The sequence below is a fragment of the Xyrauchen texanus genome, chromosome 15 (genome assembly GCF_025860055.1).
Source record: "Xyrauchen texanus isolate HMW12.3.18 chromosome 15, RBS_HiC_50CHRs, whole genome shotgun sequence".
Lineage (NCBI taxonomy): Eukaryota > Metazoa > Chordata > Actinopteri > Cypriniformes > Catostomidae > Xyrauchen > Xyrauchen texanus.
The window spans coordinates 7828430-7844403 of record NC_068290.1 but is presented as its reverse complement, the minus strand read 5'-3'; the positions used below and the strand labels follow the sequence as shown (position 1 = coordinate 7844403).

Genomic DNA, 15974 nt, shown 5'->3' with positions numbered 1-15974 from the left:
ACATATTTTTAAAGCCTGGAGCCCAATGTTGACAGTTTGCCGAGAAATTCCAGTGATGCATTCAGCGCAAGGTGCAGCATCAGATTACTGCGGTCTGCGCCAAGTCAAAGCGATTGCCTGGGTACATTCCTGCAGTGACAATCAATTTCCCCTGTAACAAGACCCTTGTGGCAACTGCAGCTACGGTACAAATGTGACATGATGGATGAGAAAGTACCCCTCCAAAACAAAGACACTCATAGATCATAGTGGGCCACGATTGGTGCATTGCATTGTGCATATGAATGCTTTATTGTATTACATGCAAAAGGGTAGATAAGAGAAAATAAATATTTTCTCATGACCCTAAGGGAACCCCCCCAGCTTAAACCAACCTAAAGTGGTTTGCTGGTCTAAGTTGGTCTAAGATGGTCTTAGCAGGTTTAAGTTGGTCTTTCATCCTGACCAGCTGACAAGAAAACAAAACCCCTTTAAAACCAGCCAACAGATCAGCCTGACCTGGCTGGGAGACCAGCTAAGACCAGCAAACAATCTTAGGTTGTTTTAAGCCTTTTTAAAACTTATCCAGACTAATAGTGTAATTTCCACTATTACATTTCCAATATAGTAAACCGTGTAGGCAGGCTGGGGAACTGGAGAGGGAATTGGTAGTAATGGAATGTTATGGATATATGAATGCCAAGCTCATCTAGAGCAATGGAAAAAATTATGTCATCATCTGAACTCATATGTGAGCATATGATGTTATTTGTCATTGTTCCCGCCAAAGCTGGATACATACAAGGAGGAAAGGCATCAAAATGGCTTTGGTGGTTTTCGTATTTCAGGGTTTGAACCGTTTGGGGTTATAATGTTTAGGTAAAATAATATCAAGCTGTCCGGGTTTTGAAATATATTTTGTATTGACACTAGGGTTTAATGTCCTACAGTTATTTTTGTGTCATTAAAATATATATATAATAATTGTGACTATTGTGACAGTCATGTCAAACTAATAAATAACTGAAAAAGTAATGATGTTTCATTTTGGGTCATTCCGTAATAATAAAGGGAAAATATATATATATATATATATATACACACAATTGTGGTCCACAAATCTGAGATCACTGAGATATTTAAACTTGTAAATGTATACTTTGGGATTTTGAAAAATGTAAAACAAAGAAAAGCTTTGTACAAAGAAATATGAAAAGTCTGCGCCACAATTGAAGCTTAAGGTCACTAATCAAATGTAAGCAAATTTATGCTAACTCATTTGTACAACAGGTCAGATTTCTTCAATTCAACTGAAGCACACAAGATGCTCTTTGGAACATTCTCAAATCATGCTGAGTAAGAGATAACATGATCATCAGTTTTTGCACAAACGTGCCAAGTTTAAGTGCATGCTGTCATTAAAGCAAAAGGGGACATACCAAATCCCAAGAAATTCTTAAATTCTTGCCAGTTTGTCAATTCAGTGTTTCACTCAAATTGTTTAACTGCCTAAACTGAACATAAACACTCTCAAAAACTTAAGACAATGTGACATTCTCTACTTCATGTTTCTCGTTATAACACACCTACACAGAAAATGCCTGTCAAAAGATCTATTCTTATTGAAAACACATGTAAAGAGACAATGAAAGCAATGATGTGTGGGACTCCCTGATTGAGATCAAGTATATTTGGTTTCTATCGCATCCATGACATTTTAAATATACTATATAACAATATCAAATTGCTGTTATTAAAGGGAGATTTTTATTTGATAAACTGAAACAGACACCGCTTGAGAAGAACATGAAAGTGCTCAAGACTCGCCCGTGATTGAAAGAGTTAACGTCAGTGGGAGGAGAAAGCAAAAAGTGGCCAAACCCTTCAACACCGCCGTCCGATAACTTCACAGGCGAACACACACACCTTTGTGCATCCTGATGGGAGTTACTCAAGGCCCTTCTTCATAATCGAGGTGAATGTAGTGAGGAGTAAACAAGACTGACTCAACTATATCGTGTGATAAGCGCTGTGCGGTAGCGCAGTATTCACTCCAGACACTCATGAGGTGAGTGTGGGGCTGTTTCAAAACCGAAAGTGAACCTTACTTAGATGCTATTCTGTTTTGGGGATATCATAGGCGCGTTCCAAGCAGCACTTTTGGCCGCCTTTGAGCCCCCAAAATGTTGTCTTGATAGGTAATACACTAGGTTTCGAGTCACAACCTGGGTCTATTCGTCTGTTTGTCCTACGAGATATGTAATGTGTTTGTGTGGAAATGAAACAGGGTAAATAAATATATCTTTAATGCGTGACAGTGACCTCATCACAGTTACAGTAACGCCAGAAAGACGTTGGTAACGTTGAGTTTATTGTCGGTATTGTTTTGTTTATATTTACGGAAGCGTCGTTGGTTCAGCTGTGCTGACGTCACCAAGGAAACAAAATAAACAAGTGAATCATTGAATAAAAATAAAGCACATAACTTAAATGTTACAACGATAAATAAATAATACTAAAACACAAGTTAGAGAGATACTTTTTTTTTATTAATTGGATCTGACATCTTACTGTACTGCTCACTTCATACTTCGCAGTATATACTGTTTAAACAAATAGGATGTGAAACAGGATTTAATATGCAACAACAACAAAATCCAAACGTGGTATGCTACATTGTTCCCAAATGATCTTATTATATTATATTATACAGTGTGTTTAATGTTTAATGTTATTTGTTTTTATTTTAAATTCAATTTTGTGTTCTTAATTTTGGCAGTCCGATTAAATAACAATTTAAGGAAGAGATGTTAAAAATCACTGTTGATATTACAACTGGTTCATTAATCACATTTTAAATGCCAAGCTTATTGAATTGGATTGGATACAGTATCTCATGTGGTCTGCACTGTGCAGACCACATGAGATAGGGGTTGGGACGGTTACTTGTAAAATATATCCCACTACACATTACAGAATACATGCTGTAAAATATCATTTGTAACATGTTCTGTTAGATTACTGAAGGTCAGTAACGTATGCTAAATATTCTACCTGTGACTGCCAGTGCAGTCAGACTAAATACTCTTGTTAAAAATACATTAACTGATAAAACCCTAATAATGTGTGCAGTGTTGCTTCTAAAACAAGATGAAGCAAATTGATCTTGTTTTAAGGATTTTTAGATATTTTACATAAAAAAAGAAAAATAAATCTCATCAATAATAAGATTTTTCCCATAATATCAAAGATCTTACTAGAGAGAAAAAAGATCTAATGTGGATTTTCTTGATAAAAAATATGACTGGAATATGTCTGGTAACATGTGCATGTAAAATTGCTAGAAATAGCATTTTAGCTTCCCTTACAGAAATCAAGATTTTTGAGGATTAGCCACTCATTTTCACATGCAAACGAGCTTTGTGGCAAACCTGCGGCAAATTGTCCATTGTTGCAAAAGGTTTGCTGTAGGCTTCCCACTAACGGTGAAGAGCTGCAAACTTCTGGCAAGCATTCGCCGCAAGTTTAGATTTTTGTAAGGGTTAGCATAAAGTTAAATGTTAAATAACAATTTATTTAACGGTTTATTTCTATTGCTGCTGCTCAAAACTTACTTCAAACTTATTTCTCTGTTTCAAGAAAGTGTTTCACCGCTGTTCAACCATTCTTGATTGCATCATTTTATATGAATAAATGTTTTCCAACTGAATACACTCAATATTAAATGGAACAAATACAATAAAATACAAAGTAATCTCTTAAGAAATAAAATTACTTTTTTTTTTTAATGTAGCTGTACTCTGATTACCAACTATTTAAATTGTAAATGTAGTAGAGTTACTAATATTTAGTATTTTAAATATATAATCTTGTTACATGTATTCCATTACTTCCCAACTCTGGATCTGTTGTATTTGTATACTGGGCACAGGATGTATATTATATACTACAAAGATATTATAATTATTATGCTGTTTCAAACATGGCCAGTGTTTCTGGTTTATGCTTGAACATTTGACCTAAGTGTTTCAGTTCCTACAGACTTCATGCATTAGTCTGGTCTTAAAACGATTGTACAAAATGACACTGTTTTTCTGTGAGGTATTGCACAAGACAGAACATTTTAATATTACTCTATGTCTTTATTAGATTTAGATATTTGTCAGTAATAAAGGGCATTGCAAATGAATTCACTAAAGTTACTAAAGGTCTTTGAGCTGAACAAGTTATTTTTTGTTCTTCAGCATACTTTCACACAATCAAAATTTTAATCATTGTTAGTGGTTCACTCATGTGATGTTCACTTCCCTATGCTCAAAACCAAAGCATATGCAAATCATTTTCAGTTTTGTGTTAATGCCAAAAGCAGTCTATAGACTACTAAACTAAAGCTCACCTAGATTTACTCAATGACCCACTTCTTTATGAGTTGTGATAAAGAATTCAGTGGCAGTGTTTCGGCCGGGGCTAATCAATAGTGTACCAGGACGTTGCCTTAATATAAAAATCATATTCCAGCCAAAAATTGATTCAGCACATTTTCTGATACAGTAGATACTCTTGTTCTATTTTGAGGTGTGAAACATTGCTTTACTGAAAAACAAAACAAATCTTGCTGTCATGTCCCAGCAAAAAGACAATGACATGGCAAAAAATAATTCTGTACATTCAACTGCAAGTGATGGTGGACATTGCACTTGTCTTAATTAATCAATAGTTAAGGGGAGAGACAGTGGACATTTAGGGCAGTGACCACATTGATCGTGACAGGGCAGACATAAATCTAAAGAGCACAAACATGGCGTGGATAATGCTCGATCAACATCACCATTCTCCCAGCCTCATGCTTTTCTCTTGTTCTCTATTTTTCTGACCTGTTGTAGCAGGCGGAGCCCTCTAATCTAGCTTTATCCTGGATTATGTTATTATCACTTCTTCCCGTTCAGTATTCGCAATGCAGGAAGGCAATGTTGACTAGAAGAATCCATGAAGGCCTAGGGTGGAATCTATCCGTCTTGTTTCTCCGGATCAACTTTTTTGCGGTCCCATGTTGCTTTGCTATTTAATGAGGCAGGTTGCGCAAGTTTTGAGTTGGTGTACATAAAAAAAGAGCACTTGAGGTTATTAATGGTGATGATTTACTTTAACAGTGCATTTTACAGTCTTTAAATGCTATTCATTCATCTGGCTAACTTTTCTAACCGTTTTGTAATGTTTGTGTGTGACTGTACAGCACTTTTTTCAGAAATAAAATAAAATAAAAAATCCAGTTTTACTCAATTGCGCTCAGAGGAAACCTTTCTGATATTGACACTTTTAAACAGTGTTGCAATCTGTCTCTTTCAGCTATTTGTTTCTATCTTGTATCCTTTAGAAGCATGGAGGACATCACTCCACCATTTCTAAACAACAAAAAAAGCCTGACCTTGTTTGGCCACTGAATCCAGCATGGAGACAGACACCGGCATCATCCACTGCAAACTCTGCCTGACCGACTGCCCTGAACTGGACACTAGCACACTTCAGTCTTGTAACTGCGTTTTCTGTGTGCAGGTAAGGTTATAAATATTCTGAAACGCACTAATACATTGTTTCTCAACTGGTGGGTCTTAGGTCTATTTGGACTGGCTCGTGGACGGCAGGGAATGAACAATGCCATGGTTTTCCCATTGTAAATCTTTCAGGGTTTTCCCAAGTGAAATTTAGGACTGTCAAGGACATTTTTAGGATAATCTCATGTTCAGCGCTTTACACGCAAAAGGCTTCTCATCTGCAACGCAATTTCTTTCTTTTTTCCCCCGCACGATTATAATGGAACAAATCGCACCAATTATTTGTTCTGCTCTAATCTACATTAGAGCATCAATGCCAGTTTGAAGTCTAGTTTTTCTAGTTATTATTAATATTATCAGAAAGACTAGCTACATTGACCTGATGATGGTAAAGAGTCATCATCATGGACTTACTTGCTCTTATATTTACTGTGCAATGACATATAAGCACAAGTACATAAAGGGGATTAAAGTCTGGACCTCCAAGGCTTATGGACAAATTATGAATAAAGATTTACTTCTGTGTAATGGCATTATGTTTTATATTAGGAAATAAACTGGATATTTATATGAGCCTTATATTAACTAAATATTCTCATTAACTTTTAAAAGGGGGAATATAACTTTATTTTTGTTGTCGACATCTACAACAAAACTAATGTCACTTGATGCATGTATTTATACTTCAAAACCATGAACAAAACTAAGCAAGATAAAAGAAAATGCGACCCAGTATACATTAAATACAGGTTTTTACTATGGTGGGTTGCCACTTGATGTTCAGTGTAAAATCTGGGTCCTGATGCAAAACCAGTTGAGAACGACTGCACTAATACATACTACAGAATACTGTCTTTATTTTAACATTATAGTGTAAGTATATCTCACAGTTGAAATGTTTTCTGCAATAGAATATGTTGTTGGTATTATACTACAAGTTTAAGTGATAGCGGAGTCATGTTCACGTACACATCTTGCCATAAGCTGGTGTTTATCTTTAGCTGTGGTCTGGGTTATTAGCACAAGGTTGCTGGGAATTGCAGAAATTAACAAAGCACAATAGCGTTTGGTCTTGCGGAATGGGGTATATTTTCTTTCACATGCTATTTAAGATTAGCCAGACTAGCCTATTTCTCTGAACAGTTGACTGCACAATAGTCAAAGAACACAAACTGTTTGCTGGTTAGACTGCGTATCTTTGGACTGTATTTTTTGATGGCAAAATACTTTCTCCTAACTTCGTTTTATATTAGAGACAACTTTAAGTATGCCTTATGTAGGTTGATTATCCCAAAAACTGTAAACACACTGGTGCTATCAAAAGATTGCTCTGTTTTGTTCAGTCAGTTGTTGATCAAAACATTAAAAGAAACTTGATGAGGTAAAACAACCATGCAACTTTGTGCTGCCAACCATAACACTTGCTCGTGCAGTTGGCGGACCCAAATGTATCAGTCTGTGTCCCGCAAGACAAAATAAGGAACACCTACTACATTGCACACCCACACCAAGTAACACCCCCTTTGATCATAAAGCAATTGTATTGGGTAAAATAACTATTGAAATCCCATGTAATCGCTGTATGATTCATGTTGTCTTAACTATGTAAATATAGCAAAAAAATAACTTTTAAAATATGTCACGTATCATATTATTAATCTGAAGAGATAGATGGTAGCCTTGTAGCTAACCAAGATTAGCCTTGTAGCTTAACATACCACTAGCTTCTTCTACTCTTCCTTTTCATCACATTTCTCCACACTGTAACCACATAATGATATGGCAGCATGATTTTATTCAATAGAATTTGTAATTTGCAGTATATTTAATTATCGTTCAAAATGTTCATTTTTTTAATCTTTGTGGTTAGGGTTAGATTTAGGGGTAGGGATAGGGATAGGTGTAGGCTTACTCTGCTGGACTCCAATTTAACACAACAAACTCAGTGTATAAATGCAGGGTCGCCTCTGGCCAAATTGATGCCCTATGCAGAGTTCCAGGTTTGTGTGATATGAGCGTGAAGCGATCATCTGACTGGGAATAATTTATAACGTGCAAGTAAGGGTAGCTGGTGGACTATCTGGTGCCCTCCTTGGGTAAGATGGTGCCACCCTAGGGAGTTGGTACCCTACGCAGACTGCGTAGTCTGCTTATGGGGAGCGGTGGTACTGTATGAATGTGATATCCAACTGTTGCTAGACTTCAGCATTTCGCCTGTTATTTGAAGGGGACATAACTTGTATTGGGCATGTTTTGTAGTAGTCTTGCTGGATGCAGACAGACCCTTCTCACCGGACCGGTACTCTAAAGAGACAGCACCATTTTAGTGCTTGCTATTCAAATCAATGTAAACTCCAGTGGAAATCATTGGAAATGTAAGAAATAATTCAAATAAACAAACATGTAACAAAATGTAGTAAGTGTAATAAAATATGTACAAAATCAACATTTAAAGGGGCAATCAAACATTTTAACCTCAACAAACAGTGTACATATTGAATTTAACAAAATGTGTTAATTTCTAGCATCTATGCAGTTAAAACCTCTGCAAAGCCCTGCCCCATAAACCTAATGTGTTAAAGTTATATAGTAGCACTTCAATTTTAATTCTATTTTCATTATTAGTATATGAATACTAGATGATGGTCCCCTTGCCAGTTTGCTTAATAACTTTATAAGTTGCATTATGTTTACAAGTCATCAAATCTCTGGAAAGAAAAAACTAAAATTTACTATCCAATGGTTAATGGGTATAAAATTTGTTTTCCAACGTGTTCATAGAGTGTTGAACAAAGTCGACCAGTACTGTGATTTTTGGGCAGGATTATCTGTTTTCCCGACCAATGAATGTTGATGGCACAAAAAGGTAGTCCCGCCCCAAATTCACACCATTGGTTAAGTCACTGTTGCTGTAGTCTCAGCCTCAAATGGCACGACTATGGACCACCCACAGTGTTCTAACTGTCTGATGCACATAGCACACGAAATTGGAAAATGCTTTCTCCAGCCACACCAAATCTTATTGGCTGGTTTGACAGAAAATCCGTGAGTAGAAGCACACCAGACTTTTCATCACTCTGTTTAATTTGAGTTTCGTTTGAAGCATGTAGCAGAAATTAGAGTGGATTTGATCTACGAGCATAACTGCATACTGTATACTGTTTTGTTTACTTAGTTATGTTGGTGAAATACTCTGTGATGAGGTTTTGTGTGCAGTACACATTTTCCACTATTTTCCTGTATGTTTTCTGTGCAGTCGCTCACAGAGACTGTAGAACCATTAGATACAGTGAGTATTTATTTTACCATTTCGGTCTTCTATTATGGTATGAAATATCTCAGATACCCTGCCCCTAAACGGTTCGTGATGACAAAACCGACTGTGATTGATTGTGATACATGTCAGTTAGAAGGCTTTTCCAGTCTAAGTAGGTGGCTCTTGGCCACTTAAAGCTACTATACGGTCCAGACCTTTGTAAGTTTGGTCAAAGGGCTGGTTACGTGAGACTACTGTTGCTGTATTGGCCGGTTGGACTTGGGACACTCAAACAAACCAAATCAACCAATGTTTTGCTTGTAATTGTCTGCATATTAAGTCGGGATAGGAGAAAACATTTAACATCGAAAAAGCTACACACTGTGGTTTTAAATAAGTTTTAGTGGGGAAAGTCAGAACTCTGCTTGTGTTTACAGTGTTTAAGGCAGTATGTGCAGCTGGCTATTCAGGGCGGTGCTGGAAGTGCCATTACCTGCCCCGACCCGGCCTGCAAGAACACTAGAACTCTTCTGGATTCAGAGGTACTTCTGTCAATCTCTCTGTTCTTCTTTCTCACAATCAAGATAACAACACACACAGGCACACATGATGTTTCAAGTTCCGCCGTTGACTGCATAAACACTGTTGTTTACACACACATCACTGAAATCTCTCTATTATACCAAACATCTAGCTTCTGTTTAATCAGTGACATCACCAGTCCTTCAGATGAGACATTAAACCAAGGTCCTGACTCTCTGTGGTCATTAAAAATCCTAGAGCACTTCTCATAAAGAGTGATTGACCCATGATTGAGAAAGGCCAATGGGGGAATTTACCTGTGTCCTGGCTAAATTCCCCCATTGGCCTTTCTCAATCATGGCCTCCCAATCATAATCCCCATCCACTCATTGGCTCTATAACTCTACTCTCTCCTCTCTACCAATAGCTGGTGTGTGGTGAGCGTACTGGCGCACTATGGCTGCCGTCGCATCATCCAGGTGGATGCTGCACACTGTTGGTGGTTGAGGAGAGTCCCCTGTTCACTGTGTTAAGCGCTTTTTGAGAAAAGCACTAAATAAATGGAACGTGCATTCATTCATATTACTATTGCACATACTATTGGTTAAAGATTTAAACAAACTCCTAATTTTTTTGGTTTGTTTATTTCTGGATGATTAGTGGGCAAACTTTTTTATAGACCTACTTTGAAGGAGGAACCCAAGACATTTCTTTCTTTCCTGAATTGTTCACCAGTGATGTGCTATTTGTGTGTTTGAAGTTCTGTAGCTGTTGCAACGTGACCTCAATATAAAATAATTTCCTTGTTTGTACAGATTGCCTCCTTTGCTACCAGTGATCAGGTCGAGCTTTATCAGCGGCTTCGATTTGAAAGAGGTATGTGCTCTCGCTGTTCATGTTTGTATATATGCCACTACCCTTTAAAGGACTGTGTTACTGTAAGTCCTGGAGGGAATATGGATGAAAGGAACAAAGAGTTTGAGATAAGGCTTAATACGGAACTAGAGATGTAATGTTTGTCAAGACATACTTTGATGTTGGCTTGACAAAGCCTTTGTTTAGAGGTTTTAAAAAGATGGATGGGACGGATGGATGGATGGATTGATGGATGGTGTGGCCTCTGTTTCTTAAATAAAGCAGTAAGTATAATATAACTATTTAGCAGCCACTGGGAAAGCTCATCCAATCAGAATTTAGTGTCATGACTATCTGTTTTATAAAAGGCTTTCGGCTATATCATACAGCTCAAGTGAGTCATGGTTTGGTTTGTATCTTCAAGGGTTCAGCTTAGCATTTACGTTAATGTTAGAGAAGTGCCCGAGAAAATGGTAAACAATGAGCTGATTCAGAATCCAGAATTCATGGTATTTTGTTCCACTGTCTCTCTGCGTCTGAACCTCTCCCGACATACTAGGCATCATCTGGACTGAATGGAGCAGAACAAGCTCTAAAATGCCAATGTTGGAGCGACTGTAAAAGTAAAATGTAATACTGGCATTCCTTTTTAAAGGGGGCAAGAAAGTCAGTGTTCCTATAGCTCAAGGGGATGAGCATGGTGCAAAAAATGCCATTGTTATGGGTTTGATTCCTTGGGAACACTCAAACTAATCTAACATATAGCTTGAATGCACTCAAAGTCACTTGATAAAAAGTGTGACAAATGCGTAATGACCAGTGTTGGGGTAGCTACTAAGCATAACTAAGTTGTTCAGTCAAGCTACTCTTAAATAAGTAGTTTGGTACACTACAAGTTACTAAAAAAAGTAGCTAACTACATTGAATCTGTTTACAGAAGAAGATAACTTTCAGGTGATATTATTTAAATCAGAAGATCTAATTCAACTTAAATTAAATTAAATTAAATTATACATATACATTTATTCTGAATAATGTATATGTATATTCACACTTCGCTTGCTTAACTTTTCTTTGTAAAGTTATATCCAATGTTACAACTTTGTTGCCATGACGACGTAACAACGTAAACCCTAAAACATACATTTAAAAACTACGATTTCAATAATTATACAGAATAGTGCATACGTTTTAACAGATGAATTAATGAAAGTGCTTTTATAAAATTATAAGCTTCACATTTATTCCTCTAAAAATTGCCCAAATTCACTTTCATTGTAAGTGTCTCACTGTTACTTTGAGGGACAAGTCTAAATTATGATTATAATTATTTTTGGTAATCAACATTATGCCACAATTTACTGTCGATTTAAGCAAAACCTGGAATATTCTTTTAAGGCTGCACAGGAGCTCAAGTGAATTAATGAATTGTTTAAGCTCATTTACACGAATGAACCGACTCACAAAAATGAATTTGAAATCCCAAAGCTACATACAAGTGAATCATTAATTTGAACCGGTTAATTTACATGAACTGTCCGAGAGAACTGATTCACTTAAATTATTTGGATTTCCCAGCACTACATATGAGAAAGAGAGGATGGTTTAGGTGATCATGTTTGATTACTCCTTTGGCTCCATTGCTGCTTTCGAAATACAGTGTGACAAATGTAGCATTTTTGTTATGCTACATAACTACTCGTTGGAAAAATTAGCTTGATACTGAAAAATGCAGTTATGTTAGTTGGTCGCTACGTTTTGTGAGTTTCTCTCCAACACCGGTAACGGCAAATGCATGAATGTAATGTAATGACATTTGAATGATTGCTGACAAAGGAGGCAGTAAACCTCAATGAAAATATAAAAAAATACAATGAGGAAGTGAATTTTGCAAGCAAGGGAAATTACATTGTCACATCCCCTTTTAGATTTTTTTTAAAGATTTATTTTTTCTTTTCTGTTCTTTTCTTTCTTTCTCTCTTTCTCTCAGGAGTTCAGCTGGACCCCAGTAAGGCCTGGTGCCCCGTGCTGGACTGTCAGGCCGTGTGCAGTGTGACTCCTGGTACTGAAGGCATACCCGCTCCTGTGCCCTGCCCGGCGTGCCACGCTGTGTTCTGCTGTGGCTGTAGAGGCCTCTGGGAGGACGGGCACTCCTGCTCACAGTATCAGCCACTGATGACCCTATCAACAGACAGGTCAGTGTCACCCATTTCATGAACAAACAAACATACAGATGAATCATCATAGATTCTTCAGTCTATGATCAAATCTTTGTGATAACACGTACCCGCACAAACAAGCTCTGTGTGTCATCTCTGCAGTGAACTGACCAGCAATGACACTGATGCGACGATTAAACAGTGTCCCATGTGTGGCGTCTACATAGAACGCAATCAGGGCTGTGCTCAAATGCTGTGCAAGAGCTGTAAACACACGTTCTGCTGGTACTGCCTACAGAATTTGGACGTAAGAGATCATCCTACATGTGTTTCCAAATTTTCTGCCACTAACAATAGATCCATGGTATTATCATTATTTATTTGATGTGGCATCATAGCAATACCATGTTTTATTGGCAATGTACCATGGTAATAAATGTTTGTTTGGACATGATGCTATAGAAATAACCATGTACCATGACCACTGTTTTTTGGACACTACGATGATGGTAATACAATGGTACCTAGGAAATACCATGGTATATGAATATGGTAATAATATAGTAGTGTGGTATATATCATAATACCATGGTATGATGATCTGATACCAGAACTGTACCATGTACCATGTTCTTGTATTGCAGTATCTTAAACGTCTCACCATTCATTGCTTTTGTTGTAGCATTCCTCATTTGTAAGCTGTTTTGGATAAAAGCATCTGCTAAATTAATAAATGTAAATGTCTCTTTGTTTACAGGGCGATATATTCCTAAGACATTACGATAAAGGACCATGCCGAAACAAGCTGGGACACTCCAGAGCTTCCGTCATGTGGAACAGGACACAGGTTAGCTCGAATGTCAAACATGTTTACTCATCATATTATACATTTAGCGGTTTCCACACAACTGTTATGAATCATTGTAGGCAGCACTTCAATTCTAGAAGGCAACTGACGGAATGTTCTCATTTTTGGTGCTTAAAGACATATTCCGGGTTCAATACAAGTAAAGCTCAATCGACAGCATTTGTGGCACATACTACTTGTCCCTCCATTTCTTTAAAAAAAGCAAAAAACTAGATTTCAGTGAGGAACTTACAACGGATGAGAATGGGGGCCAATCCGTAACACTATAATATTCACTGTTTCAAAAGTCTAACCACAATACATAAACAATATGCTTGTTAAGATGAATTTAGTGTGATAATTTCACTTACTAACTTTTTTTACAACTTCGTTGCCATGACGATGTAACGCGCCGTAAACCCTAAAACCACAGTAAAACAACTATTTAAATAATTGTACAGAATGATACACAAGTTGTAATTAATGTAAGTGCTTTAATAAAATTAGAAGCATCACATTTCTGCCTTTTTAAACCCTGCAAAAATTTTCCCCCATTCGCTTCCATTGTAAGTGCCACACTGTAACCTTGATTTCTGCTTTTAGTAAATATAAGGAGGGACAAAATAATTTTCTTGTAGTAATCAACATTATGGCACAAATCCTGTCGATCGAGCTTAACTTGTATTAAACCTGGAAGATTCCTTACATTTGTTTACATATTTTTATCATCAAGATATGACTGTTACTATTGATAGAATAGATAAGAACTACCCACAAGCAAACTGGATGAGTTTCTTCTTTGACTCTTTGACAAATATGCCATTTGTATTGGTATGTTCAGGTTGTAGGTATACTGGTGGGCGTCAGCATCATCGTACTAGTGACATCACCACTGCTGCTGCTGGCCTCTCCCTGCATCCTGTGCTGTGTGTGCAAACCCTGCCAAGCCAAGAAGACCAAGAAAAAGAAGAAAGACAAGAAGCCATCAGATTCCACCACATAGGACAGTTAACACTAACACATAAGTGTAAACACATATGTAGCGCCCTCCATTTGCCAAACACCAGTCTCTCTAGCCAGGTGCACAAGTGCATCATTTTCAGTGCCTGGGATTCAGTGGGTTTATTTTGTCTTGAGGTGCATTATGGGGAAAAAAAATCCTGTTGCTTATTGAAAGGAATTGCTCCTTTCATCACTAAGCCAAAACATTTGTTTGTGTCTTCTATAGAGGTAAAAAAAAAAAATGGACTGTAGCAATCTGCTTCAAACTAATTGTTTCCATATATAGTTGTTCCAGACCAAAGGCCCTATTTTCACCTGTGTACTATAAAGTGTAAATACTGTATTTATGAGTCTGGATGCTATCCTTTGTTCTTTTTACATTTTCTGCATAAGATATTTTATAAAACTTAACTACAATAAACTAAACACCTGAAACTTCGCAATGAAAAGTGTTTGACCTGTTTGTCCTTTATTCTAATGTAATTGTGTCAGAAAACGAAGTATACGTTTGCATTGTTGCGCTCATGCTTGTATTCAACAATAGACATATTTGGTTTATTTCTCTTTTTCTTTTTTTGTTCTTTCTTTTGCCCCAACATTTTTCATATACATTTAGATTTTTGGATTGTACAAAGTGCAGTTGAGTCACTCCTTAGTAATCTAATTGTATTCTTTTTTTGAGGGCAAATTAAACTCTTAAAGGATGGTTCACCCAAAAATGAAAATTGTCTCATGATTTTCTCTCCCTCATGCCATCCCAGATGTGTATAAAATTAATCCTGATGACGCCAGTGGTTTAATCCATATCTTCTGAAGTGATGCAATAACCTTGGGTGAGAAACAGATCAATATTTAAATCCTTTTTGAAAGTGAAAGTGTAGATTTATAGCAAAAAGGACTTAAAGGTGCACTCAGTGATTATTTTCTTCATTAAAAAAGTTGAACCTAAAGACGTGAATTGTAATTTTGCAATATATGTAGGAAATCATGATCACTCACATTAAAATGAAGACTCCAGTCATATCAGTAACCTTATAAAATTGGTTTAATTTTACATGGAGAGGGTCCACACATGACCAGCTCAATATTACTCGCTTAATCTCAGTATCCGTTCTGTTACTGTTATTTGACACTTTCACTCATTGATTAAAGTAATGGCTGAATGTGAATACTAAATTTCTACAACGCATCTGAAACTGAAAACTTCTGATTTTAAATGAAGCTGCATCCAAGCTGCTAGTTGTCAGTGTAAGTCCAAGATGACACAAAGACAAAAGGTACTGAGTGCACCTTTAAATATTGACCTGTTTCTCAACCACACCTATAATATCGCTTCTGAAGAAATGGATTCGTACCTAACTGGAGCCGTATGGATTACTTTTATGCTACCTTCATGTGATTTTTGGAGCTTGAAAAGTCTGGCCACAATTCAAATTGCATTGTATGGACCTACAGAGCTGAAATATTATTTTAAAATTCTTTGTTTATTTTCTGCAGAAGAAAGTAAGTCATGGACATATGAGGATGGCATGAGTGTGAGTAAATCATTTTTCATTTTTGGGTGAACTATCCCTTTAAGTGATTCAGTTTGTCTTTGTATGCACTTTACAAAAAAAAGGACCTGCATAAATAAAGGAAGCAACACACACACACACACACACACACACACACACACACACACACACACACACACACACACACACATGTTGTGTTTCCATGTTTTATGGGGACTTTTCATAGACATAATGGTTTTTATACTGTACAAACTTTATATTCTATCCCCTAAACCTAACCCTACCCCT

General features: G+C 36.8%; 1 protein-coding gene across 1 annotated transcript; it reads left to right on the top strand.

The window, feature by feature from the left end:
* Window positions 1-1866: 1866 nt before the first annotated feature.
* LOC127656005 (E3 ubiquitin-protein ligase RNF144B-like) lies at window positions 1867-14881 on the top strand. The gene is made up of 8 exons (XM_052144122.1): window positions 1867-2047; window positions 5354-5532; window positions 9225-9329; window positions 10125-10185; window positions 12155-12359; window positions 12486-12630; window positions 13081-13170; window positions 14012-14881. The coding sequence occupies exons 2-8, from the start codon at window positions 5428-5430 to the stop codon at window positions 14171-14173; spliced, it is 873 nt and encodes a 290-aa protein (XP_052000082.1). The 5' UTR covers window positions 1867-2047; window positions 5354-5427; the 3' UTR covers window positions 14174-14881.
* The last annotated feature ends 1093 nt before the right edge of the window (window positions 14882-15974 follow it).